Source organism: Chelonoidis abingdonii, chromosome 24 (assembly GCF_003597395.2).
Source record: "Chelonoidis abingdonii isolate Lonesome George chromosome 24, CheloAbing_2.0, whole genome shotgun sequence".
Lineage (NCBI taxonomy): Eukaryota > Metazoa > Chordata > Testudines > Testudinidae > Chelonoidis > Chelonoidis abingdonii.
The window spans coordinates 7,716,787-7,737,978 of NC_133792.1; the positions used below are offsets into that span (position 1 = coordinate 7,716,787).

The following is a 21,192-nucleotide window of genomic DNA, read 5'->3' on the forward strand; positions in this document are numbered from 1 at the left end:
CCTTTTTGGCCTTGGAATCTATGAAGAAAAGATCTTCACTCGATCACTGAAGATAATTTCCAAGTTTATTACTTAGCTTAGAAGCTCTTTTTGTTCCATGGTTGTACAGCACCTACCATGCTGGGGTCCTAGTCCATGACTGGGGCTCTGAGGTACGACTGTATTACCAGTAATAATTTCTGCATTGTATAGGACTTGTTTCGGTGGGGAGGGGTAGCTCAGTAGTTTGAGCATTGGTCTGCTAAACCCAGGATCGTGAGTTCAGTCCTTGAGGGGGCCACTTAGGGATCTGGGGTAAAATCAGTACTTGGTCCTGCTAGTGAAAGCAGGGGACTGGACTCAATGACTTCAGGGTCCCTTCTAGTTCTATGAGATAAGCATGTCTCCATATATATGTATATATTTTTAGTCAGAAGGATTTGGCACTCTCAGGCTTTCACACTGTGGAAGAGGACAGGGAGAAGGGGGATGCTGGTTATTTTCCTTAGTGTTACAGTTGATGAAGAGTTAACAGGATGTCGGAAATTTCCATCTAATCAAAATTTTGTTGCAAACCCAGTGAACTATCTAGAGGGCCTATTAAAAGGAAGAACAGATTATTGTGCAGGCCAGTTTCAGGAACAAAGATAATAGAGGGAACAAAAGCTCTGATGAAAGGCTTTGTACACATGCTTCTTGCCTAGCCAAGGGGGACAAAATGCTCAAAAAAGAACATTTGCAAAAAAAATAGACCCCCTTAATAACCACTTTGCAAGCAACACACTTGCCTATGGCTGGCTGCCTGGTCATGCCGTAGCAGAAGACCATTCAGAACCTTTAGCTAGTGCAGACTGTGTCCCCATCTGCTTAATTCACGGTGTGTGTGACACCTGTGGAGCTGGGCTGGCTTCTAAGTTATTTCTGGGTGCAGCTCAGGGTGTTAGTGTTTGCATATAGAACTCTAGTGCATAGGAGGATGAATGGTCCAGTATAGAGCCTTGCACGGGACTAGTGTAGAGCCATGCAGAGGGACTGGGATCCCACGTCTCCCACAGGACCGGCTGCTATAATAACAGGAGCAGGCGGGAATGGGTATTGTGGGGCGGAATGGGAGCAGGCTTAAAAATAGTTCTGTGCAGGGCTCTAGTCCAGTGATTAGTAGGCTAGCTTGGGATGTGGTAGGCATGGCTTCAATTCCTTCCTGTGTCACAGACTGTGACCGTGTGCAAATCATGTCATCTCTCAGCACGGAAATGATAGTACAGTAAGGGAAGGGGGGGGCGGGCAGCGGCACATTTAAATACTGCAGAGAGATAAATAACTTGTTCTGGTTGGTTCAGCGATTGCCTCTCTGTGTGAAATTGCTAAAGGTGCTTGACTTGATAGCTCCCCCAGACTGAAATGGGAGGTGGCTAGAAACTGGCCATTCTCAGTATAGGGTCTGGAATTCGCTTCTTCCCATTGGTTCCCTGGAGCCCATAGGTGTCCTGTTGCAAAGTCTATCACTTTTTCTAGGGTGGAGGGCTAAGCGGATGGGAGTAGGTGCTGGGAGACATTTGTTTGGGTGGGTAGAGGAGGGCTCCAGGTGGAAATTGATCCAAATTCTACTCTGTTGCTTGTGTTGATTATGGCAGTGTATATGTGCACCCAGAGCTATGAGTAGGAAGAAACAGAAATAAATAAAGCACAAATGGCTTGGCTAATTAGCAGAAGTGGCATGGAGAATTTTGAAAATCAGATGAAAGGTAAATGAGAAATTCAGCTCAGTGATCTAGCTGAGAGTGAAAATGCTTCTTTAAGGGAAGATTATAATTTAATTGCCACAAATAAGTCAGATTCTGCCAGTAGCTAAATTAACTAAGATAGAGTGAACTTTGGGTACGCCATGCATTTTTTAAAAGACATACTAAAGGACTAATGGTCTGTTTATTTCCACCTCGGATACCTCTGTCAAAGTAAATCTCTTCTCTACTGAACTCCAGAACGCCAAAACACTTATAAACATTTCTTTAACTTCTGCATGGGCTGCATTTCATATGGACAGAATGTGCTGTGTCACCATAGTGGCTCTACCTCTTCCCTAAAAGAGGCAGGGGCTTTCAAGTCAAGTCTTCCACCCCAGTCAAGAGGGTAAACTTATTTAAACAACTCTGTGGTTTCCTGTGCAGAGACAAATGAATTGATTCTTCTCTGTCATTGGTGTAAACCAAGAGTAATCCTGCTAAAATAAATGGATTGTGCTACTGAGAGAAGACAACCAACGCCACTATTCACAGAGACCTTCAGTTCTGGATCTAGGGACAGAACCAACCCTGATGCACTTGAACCATGGCGGTATGTACTCCGGCAGCTAGCCTGTGCTGCTGTGGTTTCACTGCTGTTGGTACCTGAGCTAGGGTATGGCTACATGGGCTGGAATCACATCTCCAATTGCACTGTAGACATACCAATAAAGAGACTCTAGGTGCTGATCCTAGACAGGTTTTAGAGTAGCAGCCGTGTTAGTCTGTATCCACAAAAAGAACAGGAGTACTTGTCGCACCTTAGAGACTAACAAATTTATTTGGGCATAAGTTTTCGTGGGCTGCAGCCCATTTCTTTGGATGCATCCTAGACGGCAACACAGACAGCATTTGTTAGGCTGCGAGGTGGAGAGCCAGAGGGAGCCACAAGATCTGTGTGTCTCCAACAGCCCCCATAAAGAATCAACACTTGGGCATTACAGTCCGGTCCTGTCTGATCACCTTACCATAACAGATGCTTCAGGTCCTTACCACCCCTCCATTGCTATGCCATTCTTTAGTTCCTGGTTTTGAATGGGACCAGAAACAGACACAACCAGAAATGACTCTTGTGGTCTTGCTGGCTCAACCAGAAACACCTAGGTGGATTTCCAAATTTTGCAAATTCTAGATGTTCAAATAAGCATCTCAGCGTTTTGGATGCTTATCGCAGCCTGAACTTCCAAGTCCCCAATGACAATATTTTACATTCATCCCAAAGATTCCCAGCCTATGTGCATACAGCATCCACTTTGGGTGGCGTGAGGCAACCAAATGACACACATTATTCTACTTGAGAACAAAAGTGATGGAAATTTCTATCTAGAATAAGCCCCTGCTGTGTGAAAAGTGCCATGAAAGCTTTAATGTCCAGTCCAAGCTGACAGGATCTTTAAAAACAAAGTCTCATCCTTCTGTGATAGCAGAAGAGCCATTGTGGCCAATGGAATAAAGCTCTGGGACGTCAGTGAGCTGGGTTGTAAAGGCCAGTGAGTTGAGAGAGGGTGGGGACAGGTACTTGTATCTGGTGGTATGGGCCTTGCCTAAGGGCCCCAGACACCATTTGATCCTTACTCTCTCCACTGTGTAATAATTAGCTAATTTAGACTCAGTTGAGAGCCTTATTACACACCGCAGAGCTGAGATCATTGATACCTAGGTCTAAGCATTAGACCTGCTTTGGGATAGTGTCTCTGACGCAAAAGACTGCCCAGTGTGCACCAGCAGTGAGGCTCTCCCACTAACATCTGAAATCACTGAGAGCTGCGTTAAGTGGTGGGACCTGAAGACATCCCAGTGGATGGGTGAGCGGCTGGCAGGGTGGCCAGCAGAGAGGTGTGGAGATCGGTCAGCAAGGTGACGGGCGGAGAGGCTCAGTGATTGGCCGGCATGGTGGCTGGCGGAGAGGTGCAGTGATCGGCCAAGCGGCTGCCGAGGAGGAACGGTCAGTGAATGCCCAAGCAGTGGAGTGAATAAAGTGCTTTCTTTAGCCCCCTCCACCCAGCGTGTAAGGTGAACTCTGCAGATGCACCTCTGGGCTCTGGGTCTGCACTGACCAAGGACAAGAACTGAGAGTGCAGTGCAGAGAAAGGGGCTTTTGGTTGCTGGACTTAAGAACCCGATGGAAAAGGACACTGCCCAACTTACTTCGGGGATGGTCTTTTGCTCATGGTTTAGGTTTATGAACCCAGTTTGCAGTGTTTTCCCAAATTAATGCCAGGTTACTTCCCTCCTTTTATTAAAAGTTCCTTTTTTTATACTCAGACTCTGTGTTTGCGAGAGGGGAAGTATTGTCTCTTAGAGGTGCCCAAGGGCTGTGTGTAATTGTTCCAGGATACTGGATGGGGGCTTGAGCTGGTTTTGTGTTGTATTGTATTGTTCTACACTAGATATTGAACCTGGCCGTGGTTGTTTCCAATTCCAACTGGCAGAAGAGTTACATACAGCACCTAGCACCCTGGTGCATTTAGGTTCTACCAAAAAAAGCCATATGTGAAATGAAACATGTCTGTCTCAGAGTTATGAAGGGCTTTTTTGAGCTGGATATTCTAGAGGGCCATCAAATGTAATGTCTTGACTGCTAAGCTATCCCATCACTGAACAGGCAGTGGGGGGAAACATTATCAGTCGCACAGTGTTGTAACCTGAACTTAATATCCGAGTGAGAAAAGGCCAGTGAAACTCCACCAAGGACTTGGCTACATGCAAACTTGTACTAGTTGAACTTTGTGTGATTTGAAACCTAGTTAAAACATTGCAAAAGGCCGTGTGGACGCTTTTACTTTGGTTTACTTTGTTTAATTTAAATGGATTAGGAGCAGGTTAAAACTAAAATGGCGTTACCTACTTACACCGAAATCAGAGCACCCACACAGGGGTTTGCAGTGGTTCAACTAAACTGGTATGAATTTGCACATAGGCAACTCCTATTGTTCTTTGTGTACCCCAGAGGCAGGAGTTGAGGGACTGCTGAAGGTGATAGCGAGGTTTTGAGGGAGAGCCTGGAGAAGGTTCAGTTTTCAGCTAAAAACATGGAAGGCAGGAGGCAAAATGAAAGATAAATAGTGTTTTGTTCAATGATTCTATTTATTGTTTAAAGTGCACCGCAGCATGACGGTCCCAGGAAGGGGAATTCAAAGGATTGGTCATGTGCCACCCAGCATCTTCCTGTGGGGAGGCTTCTTTTGTTCTGCTGCTTTTGTTGTTGTCTCCAAAGCGGATTTCGTCGCTCTCAGCAAGTTTAATGGTTCATTTGAACAGGCCATATAAAGACACGTTGCCATTCTGCTCGTGCCATTCAGTCCTTGACACGTGTGAATGTGAACTGCGGAGCAGGAGGTGGTGGGCGTATTGTTTGCTCAGGTTGCAGGAAGATGTAAACTCCAGGCTTTAGACCATGCTTAGTCCCTTAGTGTATGTCTACACTGCAGTTAGACACCCGGGGCTGGCCCGTGTCAGCTGATTCAGGCTTGCAGGGCTCAGGGGCTGTGTAACTGCGGTGCAGATGTTCGGGCTGGGCGTGTCTAATTGCAGTCTAGACATACCCTTAGAGCCTAGAGAAGCCCCTGCAGGCATGTGCTAGATTTCAGCGCTCTGGCTTCTGCTAGGTGGAGTGCAGACAATGTGCCTATCAGTATTTGGGAGTTCTTTCGCTCATTAGAAAAAGTACATCATTAGAAACCCAAAGGGGTGGAGGATGGAGTGATTGTAAGATTCCAGGAGCCATTTCCTCCTGTGGAATTTTTCTCCCTTGGAACATTAGCACTGGCCATTCCCACCGAGGGAGTGTGCCCTTGACGACAATGCCTCATCTCAGTGTTATCAGCTGATCCCTTTGGACTAACCAGACGACTGGACACATTTCCATGTTCCTTTTCTTGTCCAGAATGTTGGCTTAGCGTCATTATATGAAAGTGCACAGAGACACTTCTGAAACAAGGAGAGATGCAACAACAGGTGGGAGGGTTTGTAGTCTGGTTAAAGTCAGGGAAGTGTGGAGTCAGGGCAGGGCCGCTCAGAGAATTCAAGGGGCCTGGGGCAAAGCAATTTCAGGGGCCCCTTCTTTAAAAAAAAGTTGCAATACTATAGAATACTATATTCTTGTGGGGGCCCCTGCGGAGCCTGGGGCAAATTGCCCCACTTGCCTCCCACCCCGGGCATCCCTGAGTCAGGGCTCCTGGATTCTGCTCCCTCCTCTGGCGCCAACTCATTTATGACCTGATGCAAGCCTCTTAATCTCTCTGTGCCTCCGACTGCTCATCTGTTCAATAGGTCAATTTAATCATCTGTTAATACTTGTCTACCTAAAAGGGTACGTGTGATGCTCAACTAGCTATTGTGTGTTAGGCACCTGGGAATTACTAGAACAGAGGCTCTCTGTTAATGCAAATTGTTTTACACTACTCTATACAGAAACCGCTGCAACCTCCCCTTGCTGTTTGCTGCTTGGTCTGGTTCTGCAGGGAACATCACAGGTTTCCTCCCAGCCCCCTCTCATCATTAGTGGAGATATAGTTGACAATGGAGGAAAGTCTTCAGGAGTATTTACATGCTCCTTTTTCATACCGAATGCTGGGATGTGACGCCTTTGATCAGCGCCTTTTGAAGTCAGTGGAATGTGGAATTCAGCAGTTATGCTCACGATTCATGAAGCTCCCCTGGTGATTCCCCCAGCCGGAGGGAATGTGGAACTGAAAGTAGGTAGGGTCCCTGGAGGTAGAACTTTCCACTGCTGTGAGGTACACGGGGTTGGGGAGATTTGACTGAGCTGGCAGGTCTCCATTGATCTGTGCTGGCTGGAGCAGAAATCCCATCTCGTGTTTGATGGAATTGGGTCGAGCTGAGCGCGCCAGTCGCTCCTTCTCTTCCAGTGGCGAGAAGCTCTGAAAACAAAGATAGCCTCCTCCTCCCAGTTTAACAGGGCAAAAGGGCTCTGTCCCCTGGCATTGTCAGGGCCAAAGAGCCACCAGTGAAGCTGCATCCAAGAACAGGGCGAGAGAAGGGAAAGCGGCAGGGTGGCACAAAAGGGGTTCTAGTCAGTGCAGCCGATTGCAAGCAGGAGTGAATTGCCGTCAAGCAGATTGTCTCAAAGCATCATTTTAAAAGAATTCACAATGAGGCAGAGGCTGCCATTGCTAATGCAACGAGGCAAGGTAGCCTAAGGCTTTAGCATGGTTTAGAGCAACAAAAATGCCTGAGGGTTTAGCTGTACAGCATCTGGGACAGGAGTGGGCAAACTTTTTGGGCAGAGGGCCACATCTGGGTGTGGAAATTGTATGTCCGGCCATGAATGCTTACATAACTGGGGGGTTGGGGTGCGGGAGGGGGTGAGGGCTCAGCTGGGGGTGTAGGTTCTGGGGTAGGGTTGGGGATGAGGGGTTAGGGTGCAGGAGGGTGCTCTGGGCTGACACCGAGGGGTTCGAAGGCAGGAAAGGTATCAGGGCTGGGGCAGGGGGGGGGTTGGGGCACAGCAGGGGATCAGGGGTGCAGGTTCCGGGCGTTGCTTACTTCAAGCAGCTCTCAGAAGCAGTGGCATGTCTCCCAATACAGCTCCGCATGCTGCCCTGTCTGCAGGTGCTGCCCCTACAGCTCCCATTGGCCATGGTTCCCAGCCAATAGGAGCTGCGGGGGCAGTGTTTGGGGCAGGGGCAGCATACGGAGCCCCCTGACTGTCCCTACTGGTAGAAACTGGAGGAGGGACAAGCCCCTGACCTCACTCCCCGGCTGGAGCGCCGGAGCACGGCAAGTCCAGGACCCCACTCCCCGGAGCAAGCTCAAGGGCCAGATTAAAATGTCTGGCAGGCCGGATGCGGTCCCCGGGCCATAGTTTGTCCATCCCTGATCTGGGAGGTGTGATTCCCAGCTCAGGTAGATGTACAGATGCTGGTTCCGCTTGAGCTAGTGCTTACGGGCAATGTGGCTGTAGCGCAGAGGTGGGCAAACTATGGCCTGCTGGCCACATATGGCCCGCGGGACCCTCCTGGCCCAGGAGGCTAGTCCCCGGCCCCTCCCCTGTGGTTCCCCCTCCCTCGCAGCCTCAGCTTGTTCTGCGGCCAGTGCAATGCTCTGGGCTGTGGGGCTGTGAGCTCCTGGGGCAGTGCAGCTGCAGAGCCCGACCTGATCCGGTCTCTGTGCTGCGCGGTGACGGCGGCGATGGTGTGGCTGGCTCCAGCTGCGCCAGCCACCAGTGCTCCAGGCAGCACAGTAAGGGGGCAGGGAGTGGGGGAGTTGGATAGAGGGCAGGAGAGTTCAGGGTGGTGGTCACGGGGTGGGGGTTTGGATAGGGGGCTGGGGGTTTGGATAGGGAGGCGGCGGTGGGTAACGGGGGGGGAACAGGGTGGTTGGGATAGGCAGGAGTGCTGGGTGGCAGTCAGGAAGGAACGTTAGGGGGTTTGGGGACCCGGGATTCGGGGTGGTGGTCAGAGGGTGGAGGTGGGGATAGGGCTCGGTGCGGTCAGAGGGCGAGGAACAGGGGGATTGAATGGGAGCAGCGGTCCCCGGGGGGCAGTCAGGAAGGAGAGGGGGGTTTGGGCGGGGTGGCGGGGGGCAGTCGGTGGCAGGGGTTCCGGGAGCAGTCAGAGAAAGGGAGAAGGAGTGGTTGGATAGAGGGCAGGGGAGTTCAGGGTGGTGGTCAGGGGGCAGGGCGGTCGGAGGGGGAACAGAATAGTTGGATGGGGCAGGGGTCCTGGAGGGCAGTCAGGAAGGAGGGAGGGAGTTGCATGGGGTGGGAGGGAAGTCGGGGCAGGGGTTCCAGGGGCTGTGAGGGGACAGGGAGAAGGGGTGGTTGGATGGGGTGGGGGTCCTGGGGGGCCGTCGGGGGTGAGAAGCAGGAGGGGTCAGATGGGAGCGTGGCCGGGCCACGCCTGGCTCTTTGGGGAGGAACAGCCTCCACTAACCGGCCCTCCATACAATTTTGGAAACCCGATGCAGCCCTCAGGCCAAAAAGTTTGCTCACCCCTGCTGTAGTGGCATGGGTGGTAGGTTGGGCTAGCCACCCAAGTACAATCCTGTCCTAACTCCTCATTGTTTATTCAGCCGAAAGTATTCACCAGATTTGACCTGAATTTGCAAAGCGTTTTGATTTCGGCAAATTCAAATGAAAAGTTTCACCCAGCTCTGGTTGTAGGGATAAATGCCTGAAAGATTGTGAGGCGCACATATACGGTGGTGACGGGGGGTCATGTATAAACCTTTAGCTGGATTTACCTGTGGGGTTTGTAAAGTGTCAACTCACTATTGTTACTGATGTGAATGCAGCAGTTGTGAAGCTGCCCGTAAGCGCCTTCTGCATCTTGATAATGCTGTCACCTCATTAAAAGTGTTTTATTTCCATCCCTTCCCTATCCGGTTAGTCCTGCGTTTGGGATTGGGCAGCACAGTCAGCCAAGCATTAACTGGAAGCATAAAAATTGATTCGATCTCTTGGCTTCCCCCACTTAATGAGCAGGACTGGAGTCGGGATGTAGGAGTCAAGCCCATGGAGCACTGCCCTCTGCGGCTCAGCATATCATGATATGGTTGCCGCATCTCCCTGGGGCAGGATTGGAGCCATAAACTGTGTCCAGACACAAGTTTTTAGGGCTGTGGAAAAAAGATCCCCCTCTTGTCTGGACGCAAGACCCCCCTCCCCCGAAGATTCCTATGGCCCCTTCTCCCTTTCTGCTGAATGCTGCCTACACCTTGACCCCTTAATGCATGTGAAGAACAAACAGAGCAAGGCCCTTGCCTGCCCCAAACACAAGGCGACCCTGCAGATGCTCAAAGGAAAGTGTTCAACGAGACACCTTTCTGCCCATTCTGTTCTAAAGGCTTTGATCGTGGAATTGAATCATGGATTGGTCACCAAGTTTGGGCTTCAGATGAATAAGTAAATGATAAACAAATGATCACTTGGCAACATTTTAACCTCTAAAGCAGGGCATGTTTATATGAATTCTCTTCTCCCATCTATGCCCTTCCCTTGTGCTCCCCCAAGACCTTTTCTAGACCCCTTTGTCCCATCAGCCTGATCAGGGCAGGTCAGACTGTAGTTCCCAGTATTGGTAAATGTGGTCTGCCACTGAGGGAGCGCTTCATCCATGTGCCGCTGTGCTCTTGGCCGACAGAGTGGGAATTGAATGGGTTCTCCAGAGCTAAAAGCCTGTGCCGCTTGAGCTTGAGCAAACAGACCCTGGTTCGCTCCCTGGTGCTGTAACAGACTCACCTCCTCCGTGGATCAGGCAAGGAGGTGCACCTGTAGCACACATTCACTGCTGGCTTACCGCTGAGCGTCAACACTATCAGCGGAGCCAGAGCACGTGGGGAAAGAAGCATGAAGGGTGACACCAGTACTCACACTTCATCCTCGTGTGTTCAGCACCATCCCATGGAGAAGGGGCAGGGCAGAAAAGGAGAGTAAGAGTGGAAGGGAGGGAAACCAAGAGTGACAAGAAAGCAGAGAACAGAAAGACAGAAAAAACTGCAAAAGAAGGAACAATATGGGATAGGGGAAGGCTGAAATATATTGGTGGGGGTGGCTTTTTTATTTTTAAGGTATTTTGTGGGAGCAGGGGATGGACCAGGTGTGGGACAACCTATTTTTCCTCCTTTAGTCTCTCCGCACCTGTTCTTTCATTCTTTCGTTCTTTCTTTCTTTCCAGAGGTTTGTAGCTAGGACAGCATGAAATGCTGGCAGGCACAATTTGTTAGCCCTTCTTATTGTTGGCGAACACCAGTGAGCTGCAGTAGATATTTATAAACACATTAGTTATTCAGAGAAATGTTCCTCTTGAATCTGCTCCTTCATCTCAGTCATTCGAGGAATGGTTTGTGTCAATGTGTACTCCACTGGTGACTCATGAGCTATTTGCCACATTTAATACTTCAAGTGTTTATCTGTAATTCATACTGCGTAACTGGTCATCTAAGTCACATGGTTTTTGTTTTTGCTCCCTTATTGGATGACTCCCAAACAACAGGAGGAGCTTTCAAGATGGCTTCAAGAACGCATGTTGTTCAAATACTTGTCAATGTGTGAATACAATTGTGAGCAAAATTTCACTTGCACAAATGTTGGGGAATGGTGAATATAAGGCATGACACATTGTGAATAAAAGACTGTGTCAAAGTGAGTTCATGGATTTTGTTCAAGCCAATGCTCACAAGTGTTTTCCTGCAGTATTTACCAAGTTCTGTTTGCAGTCTATCAGGCTTTTCAGGCCTGTATTAGGGATGGAGGAACTGTCATTCTTTCACCATTGCAAAAGGAGAGATGCAAATTTCCATTGTTTTTTTCCCTTGAGTCTTCAAATCAGCTGGTTCAAAAGTTGCTGCATTTTTCTTCCACAAGAGAAGAATCTGAACTCTCCAAGGCACTTGGCTTTGGTAGTGGCCACATGGCATTTTACTTTTCAGCAATTACTTGAAGAGCTCCCTTGTGGTTAAAGAATGCAGAAACTTTGTCAGAAACTAAAACCCAGTCTTCCCCTCCAATATGCACAGTTGCTTACTCCGAAAGTTTTAGATACTGGTTTTGATGACAGACTACCAAAGTGTGGAATAAGCAGATGTGAAGTTGGCATCACGCTAAAGGATTTGTTTTGCCCACCGTTTCCCTCTTTTTCTGTTTGGTGTGTGTGTGAGAGAGAGAGAATTCTGGGCATGCCGCCAAGTGCTGCGTTAATTGCAACACACACAAAAAGACAACTGCATCTCCCTTCTGTACTTTGTGTCTTGGTTCAGATATAAACTTAACACAGATATAAGCACATGGTAGCTCAGACCGTAGGTAGGCAGGAATTTTGGAATGGAGGGGCTAGATTTGTAACAAGGTGGATGACTGGACTGGATATCTGAAAGTATGTCTCGGGAAGAAATTCCGACAGGCCATCCTGAGGTTGGAGGGGCCCGGTACTAGGATCATTTCAGTCAGAGACTGCTGTTCTTGCTGGAGTTGGTGGCAGCTTTGTGATGTGGACACCTCATGCACAGTACACTGAGACCCAAATTTGCTTCATTCTGTTCCCGGGATTTCAGTCCTCAGTTCAGTTGCTGCACATGTAACAATGCTAATTAATATTGGCACAGTCTATAGGGAGTCTAAAGGAAGGATCCATTGTCCTGCAACGATAGATGTTTGCTTTTCTGGGGACTGATAAAAAAATTGCTTTTCTTTCTCCCCTTCTCTATTTCCAGACCAATGATGCCGCAGGAAATACCTGGAACTGGCTTTACTTCATCCCTCTCATCATCATTGGCTCTTTCTTCATGCTCAACCTGGTGCTGGGCGTCTTATCAGGGTAAGGCGCCGATGACTTGTCCATCTCCACCTGGATGTGTGGGGCAATAACAGCTTCAGCGTGTGGTGGGGGGAGACTGGACCGGAGGGTGACACACCAGACTCAGCACATTGCTTTGGTTTCACTCCCTACCTGCCCCCTTTCTCTTCCTTGTAATAGCATGCCCCCTATGAGGCCCCCACACAGCTGTAACCTGAGAACACCAGCAAGGCTGGTGAGAAGTCAGTAGCCAAGATGGTCCTGAATTGTCAAGTGTGACTCCAGTTGCCAGGGTTAAGGGAGTTTCATGGAATACACTGACTTAGGCCTTGTCTAGCGAATACTTACTCAAGTGCTGAACTGTAAGCAGATGAGTAGCCCCACTAAAGTCAATGAGGCTACTCTGACGCTTAACATTAAGCATGTGAGTACGTGTTTGTAATGCGTTTGGGTATATTTCACTCCCAGATGATGGAGCTACCTTGTCAGCTCATGCAGTAGTAGGGGCTTGTGCCTTGGGTGACATCCACTATGGTGTCTGTGGCTACGTCTACACCACACACAACTTGGGGCAGCGTGTAGGGTATGCGTAGCTACATGTTGCAGTGAAAAGCAGGCTGTGTCCATGCGGTGGTGTATAGCTACAGGTGTCAGTGAAGGTTCTGGCTGGGGAGAGGCAGTGGGGAAAGGCTCTGGCAGTGGGAGCGGGCAGGTCACTACACTGCCTAGATGGAGGAGACACTGCTTGGGTGTTTAGAGAGCCGAGTAGTGCATAGAGCCTGAGGGTTCAGTGGTGTCTTTACTTGCCTACACTGCTATTTTTACCCATGCTAGGGGAGTATGAAGTGAATGTACTCTATACGCTGCCATTTGTGCAGTGTAGACGTAACCAGTTTGTATGAAACCCCAGTGTTGCCAGCTCTTATGATTCTATTTCATGTCTTGCGATATTTTGTGTTCTTCTTAAAGCCCCAAGTGATGGAGTTTGTTGGGCCTTTTCTGCCCCCTGCTGGAGCCATTGGCTCCCTGACACCTGTCTGCTCAAGGAAAATCCACCAGATCAGGCTACCGACAAGACAGTCCTCCGGAGGTCTAGAAGGGCCTGGAGGAAATGCAGACCAATCCAGAACCAGCAGACCAGTTAAGAAGGCTTACCTGCTTCTTCTCAGGAGAGAGATGGGGGATACTGGAGCAGAGGAGGTGTTGCTCAGTGCTAGTCCTGGACCCCACGGCTGAGCCAGGCCCTTGCCTTCGAGTGCTGCAACTAAGTGTTTGCATTTGAAGTTTGGCTTCTTTGCATAAAAGTGCAGACAACCAAATCCTGAGTTTATTTTGTTATCTAAATGTTGAGAGACTGACACCGATCTGCTCCAAGCAGGTGGCCAGATCTTATGGATTAAGGTAGGGTTTGGCCCTACAGGGGGCCTTATGGAGCAGCCCTACCTGCCACGCCTCAGCTCCTGGAGTCTTGTGATTACAGGAGAATGTCAGCTTTCATTTAAAAAGTGAAAGTAAATTTCTAGCCTTTGTAGTTAAGGAGGCAAGCTTGAAAATGTGGAATGTAAGGCTCAAAAACCAGAAGGCAAATAAAAATAACTCAGCTTTATTTTTTTTTAAAATGTCATGATGTTTAAGCCAATCACCTGGTTTTGTGGGGAGGGGTGTGTGTGGACTCAGATTATTTAAATGCATGAAGTTGGTAATACTGAGCCAGGGGTTCGTTATGTTTGGATGTGAGACTTTGGTTTGGCCCATTAGATAGAGAGAGAGCTGCTAAATTCGGATCCTAACCTGAATGTCCCCAGCATCAGTGGATGTTTGGATCTGGGTTTATCATCCAGACCCATCTCAATAGTACACAAGCTCTTACAGTGTGTGCAACTGGGTGCCAGAGCCCCTCCGAGAAACCAGTATTGGGCTTGCGTATGTGCACCTAGATTTATCTCTCACAGCATGGTTCCCAGCCCCTGGCAGCACGATCCCTTGTTTGCTGATTGCCCTTCTGGTAATGAGAGGAGTGGGCAGCTGTGTTGGAGGAAAAGGTTAATGCTGTTCAGATGTAAAAGCCCTTTAATATTGCAGCCTTTGCTCTTTCTCTGTTTTATGTAGCCAGGGAAATAAAACGTTCTTCAAAGAACAGATCCATGCCTAGTGTTTTTAAAAGAGCCTCAACATCCACAGATCCTCCTGCGTTCAAAGCATGTGTGGGGGAAAAGTAGGGAGCAGCTTTGTGTGAGGATCAGGAACATTGCCCTGGGGCAGGGAGGGCACAGCTGGCATAAGTTGTTTCAGAAGGTCACAGACAGGGTCGGATTTAGGGGCAGGTGATCCAGGCGACTACCTGGGGTGCCGGGCTTGTGGGGTGCCGGGCTCAGGACGGTGGTTTTGTTGTTAATGACAAAAGGGAAAGTAGAATGTTTGAAGTAAAATGTTCCAGGTATTCCGTATGTGGATTCATTTTTCACTAACCTTCTAGAATGTTCTGGATCTTTGTTGAATCTCATGGAACCTTCCAGGCTTGCTTATATATGGCATGAATAAATACAGATTTACAGATCCTAGTGTGCAAATTTATCCTCTTTTATGATAAGGATAAATCACGCATGCAAATCGTGCATCAAAGTCGTGAAGTGGGCTACAGATGCACTAACACGTAAGGTATTCAAAAGTTTAACAAATGGAGTGGGAGGGTCTGAAGATGCTTCTCACCTGGAGCGCCGTTTGGTCTAGGGCTGGCCCTGGTCACAGAGCAGGCCAGTGTCTGCCAGCTGAAGAGATTTGCTTCCCCTTCATTCCTAAATGAGTGTTAGGGGTAATGATGTTCTGTCAGGGCCATTGATCAGGCATCATCTGATCTCAGAGGAGTTGGCAAAGGAGAAGCTTGTGTCCATATCCATGTGATATCGTACCGAAAGCACTTGTACAGTGCCTGGAGCTGGGGATGGTTCAGTATTTGCACAATTCACCTGCATGCTTCTCCAGTGTCTCAGCCCAGCTCGGTTAATAAGGTGTTGCCTAATAATAATAATAATGAACAAAAGTTGCTGGCTCCTGTTCCCTTATGTTTGTACTCAAGGGTGATCATGTGACCAAAGCAAGGACTTGAGAGATCTGTTTCTTGCTCTGTCACATGCTTTTTCTGACCTCGGGCAAGTTACTTTGCCACTCCGTGCCTCAGTTTACCCATCTGTATTATAGGGGAAATAATACTTCACAGGGAAAGACTCAATTCATTAAGATTTGTAAAGAGCTTCATGAGGAAGATCCCCTGAGGAGAGGCTAAGAGAAAGATCCAAACACTTGGGGCCGATGTTAGCCACTTTGCTTACTGCACTACTGGAAGGTACTAAATATTACGGTGACGAGGAGAGTATAGAAGAAAATGGCAGGTTACTGTTATTAATTTTAGATGTGCTGATGACAAAGCCTTGCATTCCTGCAAGCAGTGACTAGTGCCGTTACCTTCCCTGGGAGAGGGCTCTGGGCAGTGCTGCGATCCACATTGTACGCCCAAGGAACTGAAGCACAGAAAGGCTAGCTGGCTTGCTCAAGGTCACACAAAATGTCTGAAGCAGAGTGAGAAATGGAATGCTGGTCTCACAAGTCGTAGGTCAGCCCCATAATCAATATACCATCTGTCCTCTCATGAGTGTTACTCAGGTGATGATATACATCCAACACCTTTGTGACGTTCCCCTGGTGTTATCTGGACTGGTGATCTGCCAGGCCACTCCAATCTTTAACTCTGGGAGCCAGCCTTATCCTGCTCTGCTGTGAGAACCTCCGCTCCCGGGATGTTCACGCACAGCCTCTGGCATGTAAGCTGCTCCCAGTGGGCACTTTTGGCCAGCTACTGCTTGGATTGTGCAACCGAATGACACTAGCCAATATCTCCAGTCCCAGACACAACCATAGGAACCTCCGTCTTATAGTGTCCGGTTATACCTGCTGGACACTTTATATGAGTTCATCAATTTTACAAAGAAATTGATATGTAACAGGCTTGTTATCCCAAGGGGAGTTTCTGACATGCTTCAAACCAAACACACTGCTTCAGGTAGGATAAACAAACAAATTTATTAACTACGAAGATAGATTTTAAGTGATTATAAGTCAAAGCACAACAAGTCAGATTTGGTCAAATGAAATAAAAGCAAAATGCATTCTAAGCTGACCTTAACACTTTCAGTGTCCTCACAAACTTAGATGCTTCTGTCATAAACAGATGGTAAAGGGTAATGTCTCTTGTACCTGTAAAGGGTTAACTAGCTCAGTAAACCTGGAACACCTGACCAGAGGACCAATCAGGAGACAAGATACTTTCAAATCTCAGTGGAGGGAAGCCTTTTGCTGTGTTTTTTGGGTTTTTGGCTTTGTTCTCTTCTAGGGGCTAGGAGAGGCAGACATGCTCCAGGGTTCTCCAATCTTTCTAAAAAGTCTCTTCTGCTAAATTTAGTAAGTACTAGTTAGAAAGGCGGTTTAGTCTTTGAATTATATTTTCTTTATTGGCAATATGTGTATTTTCTGGAAGGATCGTATTTCTGTTTGGTGCAACTTGTATTAGCTGGGGGGATGGATTCTCTCTATCTCTATAAGCTGAAAGACCTATATACATTTTTTCATCTTGATATTTTACAGAGATAAATTTTTACTTTTTCTTTCTTTATTTAAAAGCTTTTCTTTTGAGAACCTGATTGATCTTTTCCCCTTGTCTAAGACCTCAGGAGGAGGGGGTCTGCACTCACTCAGGAATTGGTGGGAGAAAAGGAGAGACAGGGGGGAGAAAGCCTGATTTCTCTCTGTTTAGAATCTGTCTCTCTCCAGCGCGCGGAGTGGTGAGGGGGAAAAGAGGAGGGGGGGAAGGCAAATCTTGCCTCTTTGTTTTAGATCACGGAGCTTGAATCTGTCATACGCTCCTCCACGATCACCCAGGGAGGGATGCCTGGGAGAGGCAATGGTGGGGGAAAGGGTTTACTTTCCTTGTGTTAAGATCCAAGGGGGTTTGGGTCTTGGGGTCCCCAGGGAAGAGTTTGGGGAGTCAGAAAGTGTCCCAAAACACTATATTTTTGGGTGGTGGCAGCTGTATCATTTCTAAGTTAGTAATTAGGCTGAGAGGAGTTCATGCAGGTACCCCATCTTTTGGACGCTAAGGTTCAGAGTGGGGATACTACCTTGACAGCTTCTCACCCCAGGCTGGCTGGTTGCTCTTCAGCCAGGATCTCCCCTTTGATCAGCACTCCAGTCTCTTGGTGGTGATGTTTGTAGATGGAAGTGGAAGAGAGAGGAGAGCATGGCAAACGTCTCTCCTTTGTATCATATTCTTTCTTCCCTTTTGGCTTTACCTGCCCCCCCCCCCCCACCTTCAGTGTCAGGTGAGCATTACCTCATCATAGTGCCAAATTGACCAAAGGAAGGGGGGTGACTCACCTGAGAGTCCAACCGATCCTTTGTTGCTGCCTAGGCCAGTATCCTTTGTTCCTGTGAGGCTGGGCTGGTCCCATACCTACCCTGATGAGGCGTGAAGTGCCCCTCTGCTCTTGGGGAGTTTTTGCCTGGGCTTATTTTAAGCCATGAGGACACATTTTCAGCCTCATCACTATATGCATGAAATTACAACCTATTACATTACTATAACAACAATGCTCAGTGCATCATGAGCCTTCTGAAGACACCCAACATGACAAACTTTGCATTGGATACCACACAATCATAAGGATGAACATGGGGGTGTAGGGTGTTCCCCTGAGGTAGAGTGTGTCACAACCTTAACCTCGCAAACTACAGTGGCCTGTATATGGCTTTTTAAAAAATTCGGTTTCTAGTTGCGTGTATCGCTTCCACTTGCCACCGTTGGTGACATGGAACCGACTTTTAACTAAACAGCTCTTGGGTATTTATGATTGTTATTAGGTTTTAACTAATTCCTCCCTGATGCCTGGATTAGGCCCCTTTCCCAGAGTGGCAAGGGAAATGCTATAGATTTCTGACCTGTTTAAAGAGACGCCATCATCTCAAAAACCATCATCAATAATAATAAATAACTTTAAACACAAATGAAATTACCTACATTCCCAGTAGCACTGGAGATTATGAAAAGAGCAGTAATAAAAAAAAATCAAATTACTTTTCACCGTTTATCTAGGAATTTCTCTTGCTAGCCATTTATACCGCATTCATTGCTATATAGTGTCTGAGTACCGGGCAAAGCTATGTTGTTTGAACAGCTACTACTGTTTCTGGTCCCATCTACGTTAGAGAGATTTGTTCCACTAGTTAGACTCATTTAGAAGCCCTGTACCCATATAAAGCTGGGTTTATACCCAAGTTACTGAGAGAATTGGTAAACCCCATTTAACATTGGTGCGGTGTGTTTACATTAGGGCTTTTCACTGATGTAGAGTGTCAATAGTGTAATACTGGTGCACAGTTCTCTAATGCAGACAGGACTTAACACGTGGGTTCTCTCTACCATGCTCCTGTACCTTCTCTATGCTGGAAGTTTTGTTTCTTTTCCTCTCTTGGTGGGCAATGCAAATACTCTAGCCTGGTTTGCTTCCTGGTTCTCATATACTAGTAAAACCTGGCAATGTTTGGGTTGCAAACGCTGCCGGTGTGGTATTTGTTTTAAAAGGAAGGCCACATAACCCCTCCATCCCCATCATTTCCAGTTGAAATTAAAGTAAAATAAACAACCAACAACAAAAAAACTGGAGAAAAATGTTTGGCTCTTACGTGTTAGTAAAATTGTGATATAAAAGTAACCCTAAACATCAGACCACACTTCACGTGACGATGTCCCTTGAGTATATGGCTAAAAATGTTATTTAAAGCATGTTGGCTCTGTCATTCAGACTAAATTAGGCTTTCCCTGCTGTATGGCATGGCCCCCATGCATGCTGATCAAAGTGCTGCGAGCGCTCTTGTAATCACTTAATATTTAAATACCCTCTCAGAATGGTCTTCTCAGATTTCTGCTCTCTTTCATCTGATGCTCATCACTGAAGCGGGTGGCTGTTTTCTCTTCCCCAATGCAAATGTCATGGGTCAGATGGTCAAAAGAGCTTAGCTCCCTTTGAGACACCAAAGTAAGTGGGTAGATTTTCCAAAGGAGCACATGCCACTGTGGCTACGATGCAATTTTTAGTGAGCTGGCTCGCTCAAAGCTAGCTTGGATATGCTTACACATGGTCTCCAGATTGTAAGGTAGACATACTATCATAAGCCTTTCTCCCAAATCTGGACCTTAGCGTCCAAAATCTGGGTGCTTAGCATGAAACTCCAAGCTTAATTACCAGCTTGGATCTTATCTCGCTGCCACCAGACAGGAATTACAGCGCCTGCCTCGCTCTGGTCCCCCAAACTTTCCCTTGGAGGACCCCAAGACCCAGAAGCTCTGAGTCTTACCAGCAAGGGAAATATTTCACTCTCCTTCCCTCCCTCTCCACCCAACTTCCTCTCTGGGCTAACCTGAGAGTATTGATGCAATCTTTTACATCACAATAACCAAATGAGCATATACTCCTCTATTCCACAAAGAACACCCAAATACAAGGAACGAAATGATCTATCTCATCTTTCCCTCCCACAATTCCCTGGTGCTGCAGAGCTTTCCTCCATAGATCTAACACAAAAGAAAATCCCTCCCCTTGTCCTAGCCTTTCCAGAGAGAAACTAACAAGTCTAAAAAAAAACTTATTATAAAAAAAAAGAGAGAAAAAAGAATCAAATTTCTCTGTCAAATACATATACAGGATCAATTGCTCAAAGAAAATGAAAAAACGTCTGATTCCAAAAGATTATCCAATTTCGAAACATTCCAGCAGCTAACCCACGTGTAAATACAACCAAAACAACATAAAAGCCTATATTGTTTTTCTACCTGTACTTACAATTTGGAAACAGAAGATTAGAAGATAGAAAGAACCTTCTCATAGCTGAGAGACAGACAAAAGACACAGACCCAAGACAAAGAAGACCCACAAATTCCCTCTCTTAAGCTTTTAAAAAATCACGTTTCCTGATTGGTCCTCTTGTCAGGTGTTTGGTTCCCTTTGTTAACCCTTTACAGGTAAAAGAAACATTAACCCTTAGCTATCTATTTATGACAGACATACCCTTGTCATATCGATTCATTGTGACATTAAGGGTGAGTCTATAAGGACAAACTCAGTACCCATTTTCCCGTGGTAATGCAGCTGCACCAGTCTTAAACTGCTCAAGACAAGGTTAGGATGTTTTAGGCCATGGCATGGGTTTTCATGTCTACATTAGTGGCTTAAAATTTGTGCAGCCAAATTCTAGCAGTTGCTGAAATCAAGGTCCTAATTTTGCTAGTGTAGACAAAACGCAAGTCTCTGCAGCAGGAAGAAAGCTGCGTACTCATCATAGTGTGACAGCTGTGTGCAGTCATGTTCTTCACTTTGGGTTTTCGGAGTTTGCCTACCATTATCCTTTGGAATCATTGGTCAGGGAGGAGTAAGACTAGTAGACCTCAGTGCCAGATGTTCCTCTCAAATTCAGCGCATGCCCTTCCCTTCTCTGCTCTGCAATGAGTCATCAGATTTTTCCCACTCACAGGGTATCTTCTATGTTCCTTTTGAACTCCTGGGGGTCTCCACTCCCCTTCCTTCCTTCCCTCCCTTACCTATACCGATATCCCCCATCACAGGCACTATCCTTCTAGCTGAGCATGAGGAGGTGAGACACCCTTCAGAGATGACTGATGCCAGTAATTCACCTGGCTGGTATCTGTTTTACTGGGCTAACCTTCCCACTCATCAGTGGGTGGTGTACTTGATCAAGTTGGACAGATGTAGTGTGTGTTTGGCCATCCATCCATCAACCTAGTCATCCGTGCCCTAGCAAACACATCAGACTGGCGTAAGGTGTCCTCATGCACTCTTCAGTTACACAGACAGCAAAAGCCTTTTAAAGAAGAAAATGTTTACCTCAAAGAAACCAAATTAACAACTCGACCAGTCTTTCCCAGGCACCATTCAGTGAGCCCAGCCATAGTAGGAGTATCTCAGGTTTCGTTTACACTAGTGAACTGGACTGGTTGTAATGATCCGACTTAACCACAAACAGGCCTTTGTGTCCACACTAGCCTGGCTTAATCCGATTACGTTTTGTCCTACATCCGTAGTAGTGCTGTCTTAAACTGTTTTGGTTGCAGT

The 21,192-nt window shown here is 47.2% G+C and overlaps 1 protein-coding gene across 9 annotated transcripts in view; it reads left to right on the forward strand.

The window, feature by feature from the left end:
- Positions 1 to 21,192, forward strand: part of CACNA1B (calcium voltage-gated channel subunit alpha1 B) — a 521,426-nt gene that overhangs the window by 266,258 nt on the left and 233,976 nt on the right. For all 9 annotated transcript variants that reach the window (XM_075060705.1, XM_032765199.2, XM_075060699.1 and 6 more), the window contains one exon: positions 11,934 to 12,037. In XM_075060705.1, the coding sequence (XP_074916806.1) occupies positions 11,934 to 12,037 (104 nt within the window). The remainder of the gene's footprint in view (positions 1 to 11,933; positions 12,038 to 21,192) is intronic.